General features: G+C 47.2%; 1 protein-coding gene across 5 annotated transcripts in view; it reads left to right on the forward strand.

The window, feature by feature from the left end:
* The window catches only part of IQSEC3 (IQ motif and Sec7 domain ArfGEF 3), a 109765-nt gene extending 90460 nt beyond the window's left edge, over window positions 1-19305 (forward strand). The window contains exons 6-15 of one of the 5 annotated variants that reach the window (XR_011141605.1): window positions 2604-2726; window positions 3401-3567; window positions 5635-5774; window positions 6595-6720; window positions 7852-7951; window positions 10101-10262; window positions 11066-11158; window positions 11849-11892; window positions 14127-17869; window positions 18603-19305. Coding sequence is in view for 3 of the 5 variants with exons in the window: in XM_068946774.1 (XP_068802875.1) it covers window positions 2604-2726; window positions 3401-3567; window positions 5635-5774; window positions 6595-6720; window positions 7852-7951; window positions 10101-10262; window positions 11066-11158; window positions 11849-11892; window positions 14127-14564 (1393 nt within the window). In the remaining 2 variants the exon portion in view is untranslated. Of the gene's footprint in view, window positions 1-2603; window positions 2727-3400; window positions 3568-5634; window positions 5775-6594; window positions 6721-7851; window positions 7952-10100; window positions 10263-11065; window positions 11159-11848; window positions 11893-11975; window positions 12056-14126 lie in introns of all 5 variants that reach the window. The other 4 variants (XR_011141604.1, XM_068946791.1, XM_068946798.1 and 1 more) reach the window with 4 other exon arrangements.
* The last annotated feature ends 403 nt before the right edge of the window (window positions 19306-19708 follow it).

Here is a 19708-nt window from a genome sequence, read left to right on the forward strand (position 1 = left end):
AGACATTAACAGCAAAATCATTGTAGCCAATGCCAAGAAGCATCATGAATTGGAAAGGATTAAAAAATAATAACAAAAAAAGGATTAAAAAATAACAGCCAAAAAATACCCAACTTCAGAGGTAGAAAGAGGCTGTGGAGGAAGTTCTTGCTGCTGCCAGAAACCATTTGTGAGTGTTTCTGAAGTCCATCTCTTAGAGAAGAAAAAAATGATTTCATGTAAGATTTCCTGTGAGACCAGCCCCATTGGTTCTCTGTCCTTGTTCTTGACGACTTTTTCCTACATTTTGGTTATATGTAATTTATGTAGGGAAAGAGCCCACCTTTCCTAGCTGAGGTTGTTAGACTCCAGTTTTAAAAGATACTGAACACCTTGTATTCAGCAACATATGAGTTAAAGAGCTAGAGCTCTTGGTAAGATGCTCTGTGGGTCTCTCAGCCAGCCAGTTAAGCAAGGTAACCTCAGCTCTTGATGAAGTAGGGGAATGCAGGAATGCAGAGAGCCCTCTGAGCATATGAACCCAATCTTCCCCTCATCTGAGACATCACGCAATAGATTTTTGTTCTAGCAGGGCTGCCTGTGGTGTTCAACAGCCTAGCTCGGAAAACACTTCCTAACAGCCTACAGCAAACTGCAGAACTGTAAAGAAGACCAGCAGTCACATCTCCAGGGTGTCACAGAAAGGAAGCAGGAAAAACTGATGGCAGCACTTTGTAAAGTTTCCAGATGAACCTAGGAAATGGAAGGATCCAGAAGAGAAGTAATCCCCTCCCCCTTTATTTTCCCCTTATTATTCCCTATAAGATCCCACCCAGACAACCTGTCCTGGGAAAAATTTCCTCCTAACCCTAAATTTGAGGTCAGTTTGTCCTTTACAACATGAAAAAGGCAAACTAATCACAATAGAGAGAAAGAGATAAAGGGAGAAAAAGATAAAACTAGTATCCAAAGAATATAAAAACATAAAATATGGAGTCATTGAATTTTTAATACACTTATAATGTCCAGGTGGTGCCATGTGACAGAAGATTAGCAAACTAGTACTTTGTATTTAAGGAAGGCTTAAAGAAAATGGGATTTTGGCAGCTGTGGATTTCTTGGTCTGTCAGATAGTATCTCAGATGTGAGAATTCATTTTAGGGGAAAGAATAATGGCAGACATGAAGGTAAATGGTACATACTGAAGGTAGCGGAGAGTAGATTAATTCAATGTCTTTGATAAAACAACTGATTTTCTGGACAAGAGACATGCAGAAGATAATTCTGGACATCAGCAAAGTGTTTGACATGGGAAATTGCCAGCTAAGACTGGAAGAGGGAGAAATTAGCAGAGAAATCATAAATCAGGGGGAGAATTGGCTGATGCAGACATTAATGCTAACCTACTGTGCTGAAATGGGAACTGTTGGGTTTAAGGGAGGTTATGAGTAAAGTTTTCTGAGCCTACTTTCGGTTAATGTTTGTGATAATGACCTGGGCACAAATGGTAGCAGTATCCTGACAAAATGTGCTGAAGCCACAATAGGAAGGCATTGTCATTACAAATGAAGACCAGAATATTATGCAGTAAAAAGAAGAACTAGATGATTTGACCAATACAGACAGGAAGAACTCTCACAGTAGGTTTTGGAGTAGGACTTTTATAAAGCTGAGAATACTTTAGTGGGAGACAAGAGAGGAGTAAAAAATATGGGGTGTGTTAGAAGGTCTAAGCTGGCCGTGAACTACTACAGTGCAATGTATTGCTGTAAAAGGAAAAGCAATACTAAATGTGTCTGGTGAAGGATTTCCAGCAAATAAGAGGGAAGCATGGCACTGAAATGTGGTGGAAACGGAAAGGATAGTGTGGGATGGGTAAAAACATTCAAAATGACTAGGGATTGGGATGGAATGAATTGTTGGGGACACCTGGTTTTTAAGTGTGTGGGCAGAGTTTTACCTAGTCTTGGCCTGATGTTACAGTGGCATTCCTGTACAATAGCTTCCATTTCCTATTTTCTTTGAGTTGGCTATGACCTTCAAAGACATAGTGAGCATTGCTGCTGCAGTGGTTGTATGTAAGTGAAGAGGGGTGAAGAAGCTGTGGCTTATGAATGGGGATGGATGCCTGATTGAATGGAGGGTGGGGAGAGGACAGTGCAGGAACAGCTGGGTGAATTCAGATAAAAGAAGGATGGATAAGTAGTAGTGATTAAGCGCATATGCTAGGAGGGAGGAAGGAATGGGCAGTGTGTGACGGATTGCCAGATGATAGGAAAGGCAGAAACAGATATATAGAGAGATGTCTAGATATCTATATAGATATAAATTTATATCGATACAGATATATACCACATATGTATGTATGTATGTATGTATGTATGTATGTATGTAAATGTATATATGGTTAGGCATAAGAATTGTTCACCTGCTTTAGAGTCCAGGAATGGGTTGTCTGAAATCACTGCTCTATTTCTGTCCTATTTGGGCAGCTGTAGCAGTGTCTCAAGGCCTCTCCCAAGGTAGTTCCCGTGGGTACTTGGCCTTGGCACTGCAGTAAAGGAGCCTGCCTGGCCTCCTCCCCGCGAGCAGGTGCCAATGAAGGTTGTGTCCCTCTCCTGCAGCTGTGTGGTGGATGAGATGGACTTCTCGGGCATGGAGCTGGACGAAGCACTGCGGAAATTCCAGGCCCACATCCGTGTGCAGGGGGAGGCACAGAAGGTCGAGCGGCTAATTGAGGCCTTCAGGTAAGAGAGCAACGTCTGTGGCCGCCCCTTTTCCACTCTGCTGCAATGGGGTGGGAGCAGAGAGCACACTCAAGGCAGAAAAAATGCAGTAACAATGGAGTGAATGGCAGGGGGCCTCCTTTCCAAAGGAGCTGAATACAGAGGGGCAGGTGAAGCACGGAGTCCCCTGTCCGCTGCTGCTGCAGAGCATGTCCTTGTTGGATGTTCAGTGACATGAAGGGCACAAAATCCAGCCTGTATGACTTCACAGGGCAGGGTGAGACCAGCCCTGACATGCCTGCCCGCAAGGGACTCCCGTTTCACTGATGACTCAGAGGAGGAGCAGTACTGGGGCTTGCAGGGGTGCTGAGTCTGCTCCCTTAGTGCACCTAGAGGAGTGCTTTGTCCTTAGCAAGGCAGGCTGGAGGAGACAGCTCTTGCATTAGCCCTGTGTAATGACACCACCCTGTGTAGCCTCTCTGGTCTTGCTTGTTCCTTTGGTTCCCGAAGACAAGAAGACTGAAGTTTCAATGGCCTGCTTTTACTGGTGGGTAAACTGGCCTTCAGAGAGCAGTCTGTTCCATCTCATTTTTGTGAGAGGTGGAGGGATCCACCTATGATGAAGCCATTGCCCTTCTGGAGCAGACTGGACTCCAAGGTCTCTGTATTAAGTGTGTACGTCCCTCCTGCTGCAGCCAGAGGTACTGCATGTGTAACCCAGACGTGGTCCAGCAGTTTCACAACCCAGACACCATCTTCATCTTGGCCTTTGCAATCATCCTCCTCAATACGGACATGTACAGCCCCAACATCAAGCCTGACAGGAAGATGATGCTGGAGGACTTCATTCGCAATCTGAGAGGTGAGGGTCCCACTTTGCTTTGTTTGCTCTCATGCTGTTCTATAACACACCTAGGAGAAAGCTGTAGCCAAAAGCTAGCAGAGCTGCCTTTTTTCAGGGCCTCTCTGCTCTCCGTGAGCCAGAGGGCACTTTCCGGTATCCTCTAGCTTGACAACCAGGGCTGAGGAAGGGGAAAATCTCAGCTTTGTCCTCTGCAGAAAGCTGTCCAGCCATCTCAGAAACAGCTCCAAACATAAAAATTGCATTATTTTCCTTGAGAGATGTTTTCATCTTTTAATAGATCTCACTGTTTGGAATCAGTCCATCATATTAAATTTTTCTATTGCTCAGCTCTGTTCTTCCTAGACCTCGCTGGCTTGCACTAAATAAGCCTTTCGCTTCCTTGCTGCTTCAAAAATATGAACACATTTTCCTTCAATTCAGGCTAAATTTTCCCTTTCTTAATTGCTTGCAATTACTTTTAGTAACTGTTGGCCTGACTGAGTTTATGCCTACATTACCTCTTAGCAATTTCTGATACATTAGTTCCTCAAATCAATTTTCTTCTCTTTTTCAAAGTCCACCCCATCTTGCTAAAAGGTTGCTAAAAGCACTTTTTAAAATGTGGTCACGACACACCTATATGTAGAGCCACTGCCTCCTCCTTGCTCTCAGATCTGCTGGTATTGTTTGGCCTTTTTGACGTTGTGTCTAGACAAATTCTTGTCTAATTTCCCAGCTATGCTCCCTCCTAGGTCAGTCATCCTCCAAGTGTCTCTTATTGCACATCTGTGATTCAGATTAAGTTCCCTCAGAGTTTTCCCAGTGTGAATCCCCGTCTAGATTTTAAATTACTGTAGGTTTCTTTGACTTGTTTCTTTGTCCTCATGGCTATTCAGACAGTATCATCCCTGCCTCCTACATGTCCCCCAGTCTACCATAAACTTCAGATTGGAATAATGTGTGGCTGAGGCCCTCTTTGTGGAGATACTAAATGGAAGTCATACCTGCCATCATCCCCTTTTGGTATCACAGTAGATAGCCCAAACTCAAAAGCTTTTCAAAAGCTTTTTTTTTTTTTTTTGTTAGTTTGCATTTAAAGTTGCTCAGTAAGCTTTCAGTTAATATCACAATGAATTCCACCACCATGAGTATCGCTCACCTCCAGTTTGTAACCCACCACACATCATTAGTGCTAAGCCCCTGTACAGACAAACAGAGACAGTTCATCCTAGACTGACCTTCAGCCCAACGCCCAGGTCAGGGCTTCGCTGGCCTGCGTTATAAAAACCTGAGAGTAATCAGGTTACATTTGCAAGGACATGAATCAGTAAACCAGGAGATGACAGTGCTTCTTTGTTCCTCAGTAGTTCTTCACCTGCAGGACAGCGCTCAGGGTGATACGTCTCAGATGAGGGAGCTGGAGGCAAAGCACATAAAATCAATATAAAATGATTGAAGGAATTCAGTTCAGAAGGAAAGACTGGCAGTTTAATTTGTGGTGTTTGGCTAAGGGAAGGGTGAAGGAGAACTTTTCTGTCAGGATCTGCAAGGACTGAACAGCAAAATTTAGAAAATTATCTAAGGAGACATAAAAGAAGGAAGGGACAGATCCAGGACAGAGACATCACAGACAGTGTAACAGGGAGATATGAGGCCAGGGAGACATCACAGAAGGAAAATGGCAGAGGCCATGAAGCAAACGGAAGAACTGAGGCTTGCACTGGCAGACGGAGCAGCTAGATCCCATGATAGATCTCCTCCACCTCTAGCAATTATGATGATATGAAATCAGCGCTGGGGTTGCTGCTGAGTGGCCCAAGATATATGAACATGAAACTGTGGCTAGCCACCATGCAGAGCAATGGAGTAACGAAATCTGCAATGGCCTTAGAGGTGTCAGTCTTTCCTGCTGGTGCATCAGGTATGTTAGAGCAAGAGGGAAGACAGCCTAAAGAGAAGGATTGCTCTTAGCCTTCCCAGTGCTGCACAGTACAGAGGCAGTAGCTGGTGTCTGGCAGGGATCACCAGCCCTTCCCTTTCCTTCTATCCCTGCCTAGCCTGCCCTACATTTTCTGTGTTTGGCAGGGGTGGACGATGGTGCCGACATCCCACGGGAGCTGGTGGTGGGAATCTATGAGAGGATCCAGCAAAAAGAGCTAAAATCCAACGAGGACCATGTGACTTATGTCACCAAAGTGGAGAAATCCATAGTTGGAATGAAAACGGTGAGCATCCATATTCCTGCTGGCACCCACTCACCCCTCTCACCTCCACCTGCCTCACTGGGCCCTCTTTTCTGCCTTTCTCCTCTATGACCCTTCTCTTCCTCTTCCATAAAACCTTTCTTGTGTGCCTTGATGCATAAACTCCTTTTTTCTCCAAAAACCTTCTTCCTTGCTGTCTCATTCTTTCCTAATTATTTGGGTTCTCTGTGGCCAGAGTTTGTCTTAGCTGGTGCAGTAATTGTTTGTCCAGAATCCCACTGCAGGTCCTGCCTGCCAGTGCCTCAGTGATAGTCCTGCTGGGGTCCAGATTTTCAGGTCTTGTGAGAGTGTAAGAAGCAGAAGGGAAAGTGAGAGAAAACAGTTTCTCCCATCTCTCTAATGGGAATTCCCCAAGACCTGCTGGGGTTAAGAGAGCCCAAAATGCAGAGACACCTTCTTTAACAGCAATCAGTGTGTAATGCAAAAAAGTACCGTTTGCCCAAACTGAGCTGAATAATCTCTCAGGAGTTGGGGACCCCACAGTTGTCCAGGACGTGAGAGAGGATGAGTAGTCACCCAGCCGCTGAAAGCCAGAGGTATATGAAGATGGGTTCTTTGATCAGTAGGGTTGCCTAGAGCCTGCTCCACTCCTCTGATTTCTCAAAGTCACAAAAGCATGGGTCTCTCTCTGCTATTAGGTCAGCAGGAAGACTGATGATGAGGAGACGATTTGAGTGGGCAGAGCTGGCTTTTGCCGCTCCGCTGCCACTGGGCAGGTTTGTGAGGTGGAGACCCTCACTGGATCCTCCCCTCAGCGCACGCTCTTGTGGGCCTTTTGCAGGTTCTCTCTGTGCCCCATCGCCGGCTGGTCTGCTGCAGCCGCTTGTACGAGGTGACCGATGTGAATAAAGTGCAGAAGCAGGCAGCTCACCAGAGGGAAGTTTTTCTTTTCAATGACCTGCTGGTGGTGAGTGTGTTCTGGCAGTTGGGCATCACAGTGATAAAACTACCCCCCCTATCTATAAAGAAGTCTAAAACATACATACCTCTCCCCTCTTTCCTAAGAACAGGCCATCTCCTGACCCATCAGCACTGCAATACAGGGCTCTGCATCCTTTGCTGTTAAAAACAAGCCAAACCTAAAATTTCTCTGATCCGTGAAAAAAAACAAATCCACATCCCACAGCCATCCAAGCAACATCATTGCACTCTCTCATCTCTTGGCAGCCAAGGGAGTTTCATTCCTTGCACTGCTTGTACCATGATAGACAGAGCTCTCCCATGCACTTCAGATCTTTCCTGCCAGACACTTTAAAGCCATACCTTCTACCAGTGCAAAGGTAATATCTGCACTCCGTGGGAGAGCAGATATTACTTACTGGAGCCAGGAATGTGTATAGCACTTTAAAAGTGTGCTTTCTCAGAGTCCTTGCAGTTGAGTTCAGACAGGTACAAGGGAGGGCGCAGGCAGACTGGGAGTGGGAGCAGGCAGAACAAGGGGAAAGTTCTGCTTTAAGCACCCGAGGAAAAGTCCTGAGCTTTATGACAAAGGGAGACTGTGTATATGTAGGAGCAATGGACAAGAGAGCTTTCCTCACCTCTTGATCTGCACACATTCATAGGTGTGAGCGTGGGGAAATGGTCTGCTCCTTGCTACTAGTCTGCCTCATGGGGTAAATCATATCCATGAGACTAGTACTGAGGGAGCAAGGGCAGCACAGCATGCATGCATTTGTGCTGTTTCTCAGCTCTAAGGTATTTCTGATAGGCTCCCCTTAGCTTTCCAATCAGGCCCTTGGTGAATAGAATGACCCTTGCCAAGTCAGAAATATGAGCATCAAAAGCTAGCATCCCTGGGAGACAGAGCTGAGTGGGCCCCCAGGGCTATGCAGACAGAAGTTCAGAAGTGTTGTTACAAGTGCAGCATGCCAGGCATTTATCTGGGGAAAGACCCTGTCAGTCACCAGGTGTTAGTACCGTATTGCACTAACAAAGCCTGCAAATAAACTTTTTTGCTTTATGCTTTGAGCAGTTTGCATTGTTCTTGCCTTCCTGTTCCCCAGCACCTTGCCCAGTGATACATCTCTCCCTTCAACAGATCCTCAAGCTTTGCCCCAAGAAGAAAAGCTCCTCGACCTACACATTTTGCAAGTCAGTTGGCCTGCTGGGGATGCAGTTCCATCTCTTTGAGAATGAATGTAAGTCTGTCACTCCATGGCAGCCTGGAGGCATTTGGAAGGGAAAAGGAGAATGAGGGAGGGGGCTGTGTCACCCAGTGTGATCTTGTATCAGCAAGGAATTCCATCAGGGTTAAAAGGGGAGGCAAGAAAACTGAGGCTTCATACTGAGGGGATAGCTATGCAGGTACACTGCAATAAGAGGCACCTGATTCTGCTCTCCAGGCCTAAGCACCCACAGAAGGGGTGAACTTGAGCTCCTTGAAATGGACTGATTTATTGTGGTGGCAGAAAGGGTGCCAGTGGGGAGGAATGAAGGAATCAATGCCCAGATACAGCTCACTTAGCTCTCAGGAGCCAACTGTATGTGGAGAACCTTGTTGACAAAACTGCTGCTGCTGCTGCCTTTAGCCCCTCTCCCCTTGCACCACAAGTCACAACTCCCAGCTCTAACTTTGAATTAGATAAGGACTCAAGTGCTGCTGCTGCCTACCCCCACCCCCCCCCCCCCGCCACCAGGCCGTGCCATGCAATGCTGAAAGCTTTCTGAGACAGAAGTAGAGCCCTTGGAACAGCACCCACCAAAGCATGGCAAGAGGCCAGCCCTAGTCAGCCTGACCTTGATGGTCTGGGAATAGAGCCATGATGTATCATGACTGAGGCTGGTTGTGTGGTGGAGGAGTGCCAGAAACATACAGGCTCCCTGCTGGCACAGACAGGGGTGCTGCATGCCTGTCCCAGGCCAGTGTGGCCAATGCCCACTGGGGTTTTTGTGAGCACCTGCAGAATATGCCGCAGAGAAGGAAGACTGTAGCAGTACTGTGCCCATACTGAGATCTTCACATCCTTTCTCTACCCTACTGACAGCATGAGTCATCCTCTCAACCCCCTACCCTCTGCAGCAAGCAATAGGTTTCATACCCCTCTATTTACAAAGGGGGCAATCAGAGCTGAGCATCCAGCAGGCACTGTTAGACCTGGGATCACCTTTTGGGGTACTGTGACTATCCAGGGAGTTCTGAAGGATCTTCTGGGAAAAGCATCCCATTGTGTATCCCCTGTACAGATAGAAACACAGATGTCCCAAAGAGCTTGTGATCTAAACAGATGAGACAGACATGGTGGGAGAAGGGCCCTGGGATGCAAACAGAAGGAGCTGTGGGCTGGCAGCAAAGAGCAGGTTTGTCTTTTGACTTGTTTGGAAAAGATTGCTTAAGAAAGAGGATGGTGAAGGCAGGCGGAGGCAGGGGCAGAAGGAGAAAAGAAAACAAAACAGATGAAGAGAGAAATTGGATGTAGACAAAGGTGAAGGGGAAGGGGAAAAAGGGTTGAAACTGCTGGCCAATAAGCAAAAGATAGAGAAAGTCCAGTCACAACTGTAGCAATTTCTCTGCCTGCCCAAAAGCCCCTGGTTCTCCTGCTTCTGTTGACTGGATCTCCAGTTGCCTCTTCCCTGCACCCAACCTAATCTTTAAAACACAAGACCTTTTGCTGTGATATTTTCACTGCCTAGGCATGTCCTTCCATTTGCGTTCTTTACAATTTCTTTTGCCTATTGGGGAGTACTGAGCAGAGACCTACAGACCCACATTCTTCTTACCATGCTCTCTGCACAGCACAGTGAGCTTCCCACCCACATTGTGCTAACACCCTGCCATGTTCCCTGCTGATGAAAGTGGAGACTAGGGAGAAGTCCTGCCTCTGTGGATGTTAATCGCTGTTTTGTCTTTGATGCCAGGAGCCAACCTCTCCTATTCCATGTCCCACAAGAGAAAAGGCTTTGCTGGCCTCTTATAATCACCATTTACTCCTCCACAGATTCAGGAGGGCTCTATAGTCCTATCTTTATGCTCAGGTTTCTCTGAGCCAATGTTACACTAAGTATAACTAAGTGCAAGAGTTTTCTGGTCATGGCACCGCTGTGCCTGCACACAGCAGAAAAGATGCAGTTTCATGGTGATGATGGCACTTGCCTTGCTGCTGCAATTTGGCCACTCAAGGTGCTGCAATGCTGCAGGCTCCCACAGTTTGCAGTGTGACAAACTGAAAGTGCATCATTCCTCTGGACTTATGTTGGAAATTTTCTGTCCTAGAGAGGTACCAAAGCAGCCAACGACTCCAGCAAGAATGCCTAATGCCTTTTTGTTGTGTTGACACACCTTCTTTCTAGATTACCCCCATGGCATCACACTGGTGACTCCAGTTTCGGGCTCAGAGAAGAAACAAGTACTACACTTCTGTGCTCTGGGTGCTGAGGAAATGCAGAAATTTGTGGAAGATCTGAAAGAGTCAATAGCAGAGGTGACGGAACTGGAGCAGATACGAATTGAATGTAAGGGCCTGTAATATGGTTCAGACCCCAATGCAATCACGCTGCATATGTCTACAGGTGGAGAAAGGGCAAATGAGGTCAATTCTTTAGAAACAGGGCCAAGGAGGATGAGTAGTAGAAGTCTGCATATGATTGTCCTTGTGTTCATTAACAGAAAAAGCAGTTAGGCTCTGTGATCCCCTGTCAGTGGGAGAATTGGAAGAATGTAGCTACTATGATGTTATGAAGCAGAGCCCACAGTTTAGCGTCCTGAAATAGTGAAGCCTGGACTGGCTGACCAAAAAGGCTCCTCTCCATGCCATACTCCTTTGACTATGCAAATATGATCTCTAGTAGCTGGGAAGTGCAGGAAAGATCTGATAGTCTTAACAGAGCTGTCCTCTGCATGAGTGAGAGGACACTCATGGTTGGTGATGATGGCTGGGGGACAGGCAGTCTGTATTGTGCCCCTCTGTGAAGCACAGATTAGATGTTCACATAGCCCCCGATAGCCTTCCCACGTATGAACTGATGAGCCAAAATAGCTCAGCATTAGTGGTCCCCTCCTGTGCAGCAATAACCTATCCTATATGAATGCAGGTCATACACGCTGGTGCATGGAGATATTTAAGTGCCTTCACAAGTCAAATCCTCTCCAGTTTCTGTTTCTCTCTTAACTGATCCTTTCTTCCTCCTTTCTTGCCACTCTGTCATCATTTTCTTGCATTAATTCTCCTTGCTGACTTCACACATTGCTCCTTCAGTATGCCATTGCTCTTCCCTCCATCCCCCTCCTCATTCACTTCTACACTTCTTTCTTGCAGGGGAGTTGGAGAAACAGCAAGGGGCAAAGACTCTCTCATTAAGGACCAATGGAGCACAGATGGAACCACAATCGAAGCAAGGATCTCCAACAAGTAAGGGGACCCCCATCTTCTCTTGGCCAAGTCATGCTACCTTTGCAAATGTGTTCTCATTGATCCCTGTGCGAATAACTGCTAAAAGAAGCGATCAGTTTTGCATCCTTTGGCCTTGGGTGAATAGTGGAAATATGAGAAGCGTATGCATTTTTCAGGTATGGTAGAAAAGCCATTAAAATCTCGTTACCTAGTCTGTAGCTGTAACATCCAGCAAAGAGGGGTTACTGATGGAGCAAAGTGCTACATGATAGCTTCTGGAGACCCTGGCCCACTTTTTCTTCCCTGAACTGGTGCCACACAATAACTGCACTGTCAGCTTCTTTCACAGTCTTCATCAACACTTTCTGTGTAGTAACATTTTCTGTGTAGCTTCTATTGTGTGTTCTGAGGCTTTGTGTCTATTCATGCCTTGGTTTGTACGCCAGGGAAAATTGAGCGCAGTGGTGAGCAGCTGCCAACTCACTAGAATGGCACTATGATCAGGACCTAAGGATAGGGTCCCAAAGGGGTTTTCCCCCTACACCGCTAAGCAGCTATCAGGTTGCAAAAGGGCCTGGATTTGATCCTGCAGCTGATAGTCTTATTGGGCCTTATACCCCTGCTTTGAGCTTTCCAGTCCGCAGTATGAGCCAGCTGTTGACTTGAGGTATGGACCTCATAAGTGAGATTTTTTGTTTTATTTCAAAGGCAAGAAGGATTTGGGGGAGAAGGTCTCGGACAGCACAGTGGAGGTAAGTAGAGTTCAGAGCAGCTGAGGTAAGTAATTCCCTCTCAGTTCAGCTCTTCTCACATTCTCTGTTGTTTCTTTTCTCAGGTTTTAATCAATGCCTCCCCAGCCAGACTGACAATTTTACCAATTTCCAGAGATACAATTAAAAGTTACTGCTAGGACGGGTAATACAACTTTCAAATCCAAACTAAACTTCAAAGCATTTTCAATCCGTTTTTATAACTGTAACATCCCTCATGGACCAAGCTCCCAAACGCTGTAGACTAACCCACCCCACTGCTTACGGGGAGACTGAAAATCCCACTAAAGACTTCCCTGACATGCTAACTCCATGCAGCATCACATGCAAACTCCTCTGCAGCCCAGGTTCCCTGCACAGTCTCTGCAGCTCTACCTCTCCACCCCCCCTTGAAGGGGATTAAGCGTGGCCTTTGTATATCAGAGACTTGCCCTAGAGCTTTACCTTCCTGGGTAGGGAGCTTGGCTGTCCTGTATGCATCTGTCTTTGCAGGGATGTCTAACATCCAGTGGGCTGCCTGTTTCTTCACAGGCACCCCTACTCCTACTGCCTGTGAGGAAACAGGAAAATGCCATCTTTACACAGAAAAATCTTATCTCCTACTTTCTGCTCTTTCCTTGTCTGGAATATCCCTATTGCGCCAAATTTGCCATTTTTCCAGGATAGTTCTTTCCCCTCTTGTCACAGTATATTTACTTGAAGAGTTCAGCTTCTCTGTGGGGAATGGGTGCTTCTGCTCTTCCGTTCAGAGCACCCCATTTTCCTGCACACACACCCTTTCTGGGGCAGGTATCTCTCCCAGTCAGCTTCCAATTCCTGCTGGGATGACTGTTTCCTTTTGGGGAATGGCTTCCACGTAATGTCATTAGCACTTACTTCATGGCCCAGTGACCAGTTTTTCCTAGTGGTGATCCACTGCTTGAACAAATATTGACACAGCGTTATGCCCTGCTGTGCAGTGAGCCTGAGCAACTTCTATGCTTGAGTAGGTACAAACAGCTCATCCTTGTCCCATCCTTGCGGGAAGTTTGGCCACTCCACAACTGCTCTTTCCCACTGCCGCTGCCACTCTTCCCAGTCACTGGCTCCACTGACCAATGTGCATTCTATCAGGGCACCCACAATTGTCCCATGTACACCTGCCTAGCTGGTAGTGTCCTGCCCGCCTGCAAACACTCGTTTCCCGTGTAGGATTTGTCACTTGACTGACATTCTGTTTTGAGCCAGTAATCTTGCTCTGCTTTGGGGTCTCCATCAGCTCATGTCCTTGCCAGGAGGAACTATGACTTCACCTACCATTTTCCTGCTGCGCATGCCCCCAGGGGACCTCCAGTCCAGGCCAGCTCCCCTTTTACACACTGGACTCAGCAAGCTCCCTTATTTCGGTGACTCTATTATCGGCATCTCTTTGCGGGGACCCTGATGACCTGCTCCTTCCCTTCCATGTTCCAATTGCCCAAGTAATACTCCGCCAGCAGAAAAGCATTTCCATTTCTTTGATATTATCTAATCTGCTACCATTTCATCATGAATTTCTTTTATCATTGTATGAGCTAGATGGGCATTTTTTTCTTTCTTTTTTCTTTTTTGAAAATCATTTCCTTTCACTGACAAACCATCAAATGGATCAGAGGGAGCTGCCTTTTGCTAGAGTATGTCAGATTTCTGCCTTTTCCTTTGTAAACAGATTAGCTGGTCATGTGGTGTACCTTCCTACTCAGAAAGGCAGGGGACTGGGAAGGGCTCGAGTCTCTCTGTCTCTGTCTATCTCAGATTCAGCTACCATCATTTTACTGAAATGTACAACCTCGATTATCTGAAACCTTGCTATCCAGTTCCCCCTCCTTTCTGCTGCTGGGGACAAGGGCATGACCTTTGAGGTCTGTTCATTACCATGAGAATTCACTCCTCCGCTTGCAGAGCTGATTCGTGTTCCCTGTACTGTTTGGATAATCAAAGTTGCATTGCATTTGGGAACGATGGCCCTGCTGCCTTTGACGTGATGGAAAGGACACGGGCACTTAGGCCTAGATGGGGATGGTGGGGCTGTTGGAAGGGGGGAAGCCGCCAGAGGTTGTGCCTGTTCTTTTTTTTTGACGAGGGAGGGTTTAGTGCATGTGAGATTTACTGGTGGGGAGGGTTCAGGGCAGCCAGTAGCAGCAGATGGGAAAAATGTCTTGTAACATTTAATGCTTCTTTGACTGTTTCTAAACTAGGTGTCAATTCACAACAGGCTTCAAACGTACCAGCACAACTCCGCCCTGGGGCCCGAGAGTGGAATGCAGCCCAGCACGCGTCTTAATACGCCACGGGAGCGGCTGGAGACAGCACTGGTGGCCTCGCACCCCGCCTCGGCGGGGACACTTGTACAGTGCCAGCAGATTGTCAAAGTCATTGTCCTGGACAAGCCGTGCCTCGCTCGAATGGAGCCGGCCCTCAACCAGACTCTGACACGCTATGTCACCTCCGATTCCTGCAGCTCCACCCCCTGGCGCAGCGCAGGCAGTGGGCTTCCCGGGACCCCCATGAAGCTAGTCCATCAGCCTCCCCTCCCGCCTCCACCACCTCCTTACAATCACCCACACCAGTATTGCCCCCCCAACTCCCTGCTTCAGAGGCGCAGGTACTCCAGTGGCTCACGCAGCCTCGTGTAGCCACACCACCAGCACCAAAACAGCACAGACTTCCCCCCTTCCCTTCCTCACCGCCTCCCTGGCACCCTTTCTGCCTACAGAGATCTAGTTTGTGATTTATTTTTTAGTAAAAGAAGAAGAAAAGAAAAAAAAATTGCCGACCAACCTAACTCTTACCCTGTCTCCCCTCAAGATGATGCTAATTGTGAGGAGCCATCTGTAGAAACTGCTGACCTACATGCTCACACATCCTCACACCCTGCCAGCCCAACTGGCCTCCTGCGCTCATGCCGTCCCCATGTAGCACTTTGCTGCCCTGTTCCTGAGAGGCTTGATGACCTGCTGCTTTCTAGGCACTGTGTCTTCCGTTTGCTACTCCTTGACCCCTTTCCCCTGCCTTGTATTTACCTGGTCATAGGTTTATACCCACCCCAAAACTTCAGCAGCCTCGGAGAGAGACAGACCCACCTGTGCCAAGGCCCAACTTCGGGTCACTTCTGGGGCTGGAGTTCCCCCTGCCACTGCTGCTGCTGCCTGCTAAGCTGGAGCTGAGAATTTGTACCACTTGCCATGCTTTCTCTTCATTGCTCTTCAATATTATCTCCTTCCTGCAGCAGCTGGTTTGGAGCGAGGGAGTGCACTGAGAGCATGAGAGGAGGAGAGACTGTCCTAAGCTGCAGTACAACACAAGGAAGGCCTCACTATGAACACAAAAACTGTTTCTGTTGTTATATTGGAGCATTGTACCAAGACACCTCTGCTGAGACCTAGCAGACCTCATCACATGTAAATACACCTATATGGTAGAGTATGTATGGCGCATGCTTACTAAAGGAAACACCAAGCAGTTCTGAGGGAGCAGAAGAGAGACATTAAACCCAGGGACCTTCCTGGGATGGATGGGCACTTTTCCAAAGAGATGGCACCAAGAGGGGCCCTCCCACCCAAACACACACACACACATACACACACACACACACGAGGATGGTCTTCTCTGGCATGAAAGACACCCTCCTCTGCTTTCCCCCTTGTAGCTGGTTTGTGTTTCCTTCCCACCTGATTTTTTATATTCTCAAAGAAAAGCCAAGTGTTATGTTCACCTTGTGGGATGGATGAGCCCTTCACTTGGCCTCTTCCTCCTGTGTTAGAGGGAAGGGGCTTTTTGGAGACCACCCACGTGAGGTCCCAGCTACATCCCTCGCCTGGCTATACCCTCGCCCTGTCAGCCCTTCCTGTAGGAAAGCGCCACACACACCAGGCTCCAAGGCCTCTTCTTCTCCCTCCCTCTCTATCACAGTTTCAAAGCGAGGGGAGGGGAAGATCCTGAGACAGAGATGACAGCTCAGCTCCTCTGCTTTATTGGGGACATTGATGTGCAGGAAGAAGGCATTAAAAATGGGCTATGGCTGTGTTTTTAGAAAAGAAAAAACTCTGAGAAATAGGGAGGGGAAGGTATTAATTAGCTTAAAGGCTTTGGTCTCACTCATTTGCTCTATCTTCCTTCGAGGCTTAAGAAGATCAACTTTAGGATTTTAAAAATAGGACAAAATGCCTTTTAGGGCCTTTATTCTTATTTTAATTTAAGAGGGAAAGAAAGAAATGTTCTTCCTTCCCATGTGAGGCTGAAACATGGGCACCAGGTGCTGATGACACAGCTACTGGGTAAGGAGAGAGAAGGGTTGTTGGCAGTGTGTGGATGTGCAAAATGTCAGGGAAAGGAGGACAATGACAGATAGATGCAGGACAGATTTTTTGACCTTTTAGGGTAAAAGAAAACGGCAATTTTCTTAACCGATGTTCCACCATGCTCGTCTCTGGGGCCATTACCAGTGGCCAAAACCACAGTTTGCATCAGGGCCTGGCCTGCGTCAGTGCTGTTTGGATGCCATCTGGCTCTGCTGAAACACTTAGAGGAACGAACTTATATATTTGTCCTGGGCACAAGCCCAGCCAAGGTTAGGAAAGCAGAGAGGGGCGGGAGTGAAGGGTCCCCTGTGCTTGGCTAGCCCTCCAGGGCAGAAAGGCTGCTCACCTCCAGCTCCTCTTAACTTCTGAGCTTGACCCATATACCCAGATGTGCCAACAGGTCTGTCTTAGCTGACTGCTTAGCTATGTGGCGCAGGACATTAGACTGCTGCTGTAATAGCAGATGTTTTGACCAGGAACCAACAGGCTCAGCCACAGGGAGACCTATGGAAGCAGGAGACTGAAAACTTGTAGGAAAGTCCTGGGCGAAAGCCCTGGCTCCCTCCATACCAGAGAAGCTTTCTTCTGCTGAGTCCCCAGGGCACCAAGGACTCTCCGCATTCAGAGCCAGACCCACAGAGAGGTATTCACCCTTTCTGCAGGATATGGACCCAGACAGGGCTCAGCCCCTAGCCCTCCAGCTGGCTGAGAAATATGGCTTACCTAATTTGCCACTTGATCCACCCAAGGTGGCACCCTGCCACATTTGTGGTAGCCGGGATCTCATCCGACTTGCCCATAGCTTCCTGGGAAAGCTGACATGTGGCATCCACTGTTGTCCAGGCTGCCATTTTATTTTTACTCACTGCTGAGGTAAAAGTGAAGGTATCCAAGGGGCAATGGCACTGCTCTTCCTTCTCAGATGTTACTTCACTATCTGAAAGGAACAGCAATGCTCATTTGCTTATTTTTCTCCCAGAGCACGATGAGGCACGGAAGAGTTGTGTGTGTGTGTTTGTTAAAATAAATAAATTAGATTTTACTTGGCATTTAACACAAACTGACAACAACAAACACCTTAAGGTACTTGATGAAATAATTTTTTTGGATAAAATATTTATAACAATGCCTAAGAAGTTCCTGCAAGAGAGATTTGCCGCTTTAATAATTGATTGGGAAAGCTACAAGAATGTAAAACAGAAGTAAGGAGGCTTCCTTGAGATTCCCATCTCAATGCTGGATGGAGGATGGAGGCAAATTAACTAAAGTGCCAAGATACTTGAGGCACAAAAGTTTCTCAGGGCAAGCTGGCTCCCTTTCCCTGACCTTGCAAAGGCTAATTCTGGCCTTGAGCTTTGGACAGAGAAGCAACCATAGATAACCCTTGATGTCTTCTAGCCTGCTGGATACAGCATCTTCTGTCAGGTCAGTTGGAGAGATACCAAATCATTTTATTCCATGTTCTAGTGAAACAGTTTGCTCTAAATTCTATTTTGTAGCTGAGCCCTTCAGACTTTACTTCAAAATATGGATTTTTTTTTTTCCTTTGAAGGTTGGTCTAGAAGGATAACAAGCACTTTAAAGCACGTCTACACCTCATCTGATCTCTTGTATTGTCCGCTCCCACAGCCCTCCCACATGTGAGTAAACCCACAGACGCAGTATACCTGTAGTGCTGAGAAGATACCCTTGCATATAAACTAGTTGTTGACAGGGAGCAGGCTAGAATGAGTATGTTAGTGACAGCCTAATGAAGGGCAAAATGTACACAGCAGCTCACCATGAGGGATCAGCCCAAAGAAAAATCATCAACTGTTGGCAGCAGTGATTCTGACCATGAGCCTAGCATGATCTTTCAGGTTGTAGGATCAGGCAAGAAGCTGCCACAGAGATAAGATCGACCGAAATGAACCAGTGGCATTTTGTTGCTGAATTCATATCCTTCTATATTAAAAAAGGAGGCAGGGGCGGAGGGGCGGGCGGGAGAGAAAACCAATAAAGAGAATTCTGCAGTAGGTGTCCAATACTCAGTGGCCAAAAAATAAAGTGGCTCTGCTGGAAGGTGGAAAAGAGCAAAGTGCTATTTGAGGTCTAGACAACTGTGTCACGCAAACCTTCAGACTGTCCTAATTCACTCTTGCTCATGCTGGTGCAAGTCCAGGGAAATTAATTTGTTTACTCCAGCAGCAAAGGGATGGAGAAATGTGACAGGAGAATCAAGCTTAGCACAGACACGTTGGGTTTAATGCAGTGTTTGGCTGCCGCTGTAGTACTTCTAATGCTGTAGTTTGGGCTACTGCTGTAGCAGCACTGAGTACTTTCTGCAAGACCTTCGAAGCATTCCACTGTGTGTGTTTTCTCTCCTCCCTGTAGATGGAAGGTGGAAGGTACAGTCTGCAAGCAGGATTTCATCAATACTCAGACTTCCTAATGGAAAAGTACCACCAGATTTGGAAGTATTTGAGAGCCTCTGAGCTATAGGAGTTTGAGTTCTGTTTTGTGTTTTTCACAACGCTCAATCTGCAGTTACCCACACGTGTTTGTGAGGTTTCCAAAACAAGTCTGAGCCCTAGATCAAAGCAGCTGCTGCTTAGGAGAGTCTCTGCTTTGAAATGGGAGTTGCTGTCTGACTCTGCTGAGTGGCCTCCCCTGCTTCCCGCTCCACTAGCCACCCACTGTGCTAGTGTAAGCTCCAGGGACTGCCGGCAGTGTTTCGTGAGCTAGCGCGCTCCTTGTCCTGCCTGCTCTTCCACAACCATGCCTGGGACAGCAGCTTTGAAATCACCCCGCTCTTCAACACTAGTCACAACCCCATCTGAATGTGTCTTTTTAAAAAGTAAAACTAAAACCAGAAGTGTTACCTGTGCGTAGGCTTTTGAGAGCACCTGTTTGTCTGTCTGTACCTGTTTCCTGCTGTAAATATCACCAAGAAAAGCTTCCTCTGGGAAAAGTGGTGTGGTCACACCTAGCAAAGAATCCAAATGGCTAATATTTTGTAACAAAATAACAAAAATAGATCAGAGGTATTTTATCTGTTCAATTAATAGAGTTTTAGAAATTATATTGAGATATGTCACTTGTGCGCTAATGTCTTCTTTGCCTCAGCCTGGCTCCCCATGTCCCTGGGCTCCGTCGCAGTGCGCAGGCGCACAGGCCACGCACGAAGGGTGCACGAAGGGAGCGCTGAGCAGCCTCGCTTCCTGCTGGCTTCAGGGCAGCCCTCAGCAGTGACTGCTGATTTTTCATCAATGCAGCAGGAGCTGACTTGATGGTCAGGCTCTCTGAGGACCAGACCCAGAGGCAAGCAGGAAGAAATAGCCTTGTCCAAGAGAAGGCAACTCAATATAAAAGTCACTCCTGCAGTGAGGCAGAGAGGAAAATGGGGGAAGGCAAAGCCTGCTGCTTTGCTGCAGCTGCTTTGCTGCAGTTGCTTCCTTTCCACCCTACTGGCACACAGCAGAGCCAGCCCCAAGCCCTCT

This window comes from Struthio camelus, chromosome 1 (assembly GCF_040807025.1).
Source record: "Struthio camelus isolate bStrCam1 chromosome 1, bStrCam1.hap1, whole genome shotgun sequence".
NCBI lineage: Eukaryota > Metazoa > Chordata > Aves > Struthioniformes > Struthionidae > Struthio > Struthio camelus.